At 33.5% G+C, this 1,551-nt stretch overlaps 1 protein-coding gene across 1 annotated transcript in view; it reads left to right on the top strand.

Moving 5' to 3' along the window:
- The window catches only part of LOC111412568, an 8,965-nt gene that overhangs the window by 3,679 nt on the left and 3,735 nt on the right, over nt 1-1,551 (top strand). Inside the window, exons 2-4 of the mRNA XM_023043503.1 lie at nt 714-875; nt 980-1,085; nt 1,238-1,420. Coding sequence (XP_022899271.1) covers nt 714-875; nt 980-1,085; nt 1,238-1,420 — 451 coding nt within the window. The remainder of the gene's footprint in view (nt 1-713; nt 876-979; nt 1,086-1,237; nt 1,421-1,551) is intronic.

Raw genomic sequence — 1,551 nt, 5'->3', positions numbered from 1 at the left:
TCTTTTCCTGAATAATATGGCCTGTATTTTGTATAAACTAATCACTAAGCTGCTGTTGGTCCTTTGATAAGTGAGGGGAGGGACAAGGAAAAGGAAAATGTACGAGAATTAATTTTCCTGTGGAGTTGCTTCACAGTAACTTTTCTGATCTGTTTTGGGTTATTATTCTCCTATTTAGTTCAGCCAAGTGATCTTTTCCTGAATAATATGGCCTGTATTTTGTATAAACTAATCACTAAGCTGCTGTTGGTCCTTTGATAAGTGAGGGGAGGGAAAAGAAAGAGGAAAATGTACGAGAACTAATTTTCCTGCTTGTCCTCTCCTTTGAAATAGAGATCATATATATTAATACTTCTAGATATAGTTGAACATTATTATACAAGCAAGGAAAATATGTACAGATTTTAACGTTTCTCCCTTGTATGTTGTGTTTTAGTAGAACCAAAAAAAAAAATAAATAAATAAATAAAATAAAAATTTCTTTGGCATCTTCCTTCAATTTTCTTGCTGAACTCCAGTTCCAAAAGAGCTTACTTTGTCGAGACGTTTAGTTGCTATGATGCAGCTATAAAAATCGTATTTAAATTTAAAAAAGTTTATCTGAATTGAATATGTACTTGCTATGAGTAGTCTCATTTCATATTTAATCATCTTCTACTTGATCTGAAGCATTTCTATCTTAGTTTTACTAACTCCAAGAACCATTTTTACAGGATACACAGAGCACACTTGAAATAAAGCCTAGCACTGAGGTTTCACTTGAGTCCCAAAGTGAACAACAAAATAACGATGCTAAGATTCCTTTACCAGAATCTGGTTCATTTTCAGCATCAAACAATGATAACAGAAAAGTTTCACGCAAAGACATTGAACTGGTAAGGCAATTGTTACTTTACTTCCTTTAGCATTATTTCTGGTATCATATAATGAATTTAACCTGCAAAGCTGTAACTTGATTTATAATTGTAATCTGCTGTAGGTCCAGAATTTGATAGAAAGATGTCTGCAATTGTACATGAATAAAGATGAGGTGGTAAAGACCCTCTTGAATCATGCCAGGATAGAACCTGGGTTTACAACATTGGGTAGGTATTATTAAATGACCGAAACAAGCCTTTTATATCATTGCCATTTGTCTATTATCACTAGTAGCTGACGAGCTCATTATAATCCGATTACAATGCTAAAGCTTACATGTTTTCCGTTGCTTTCTGATCCCTGTTCTCTCTTAATACAGTGTGGCAGAAATTAGAAGAAGAGAATCCTGAGTTTTTCAGGGCTTACTACATAAGGCTTAAATTGAAAAAACAAATAATCTTGTTTAATAACTTGCTAGAACATCAGCATCATCTAATGAAATATCCAATGCCTCCGACGGTTTCTTTTGCTCCAATGCACAATGGGATTCATTCAATGCCAGGTAAATATTTCTGTCTATCTAATTTGAAGGGTACAATTAATTCTATGATTTAGTTTGAGATTTGGCCCTGAGATTTTGTAAACTGTAATTGAGTCCATATCTATTACAGTCATAGAAGTTCTCGTATCAAG

The sequence above is a fragment of the Olea europaea genome, chromosome 16, assembly GCF_002742605.1.
Source record: "Olea europaea var. sylvestris chromosome 16, O_europaea_v1, whole genome shotgun sequence".
Lineage (NCBI taxonomy): Eukaryota > Viridiplantae > Streptophyta > Magnoliopsida > Lamiales > Oleaceae > Olea > Olea europaea.
Note: the sequence above shows the minus strand (reverse complement) of the source record. Positions and strands in the feature narration are given on the sequence as shown.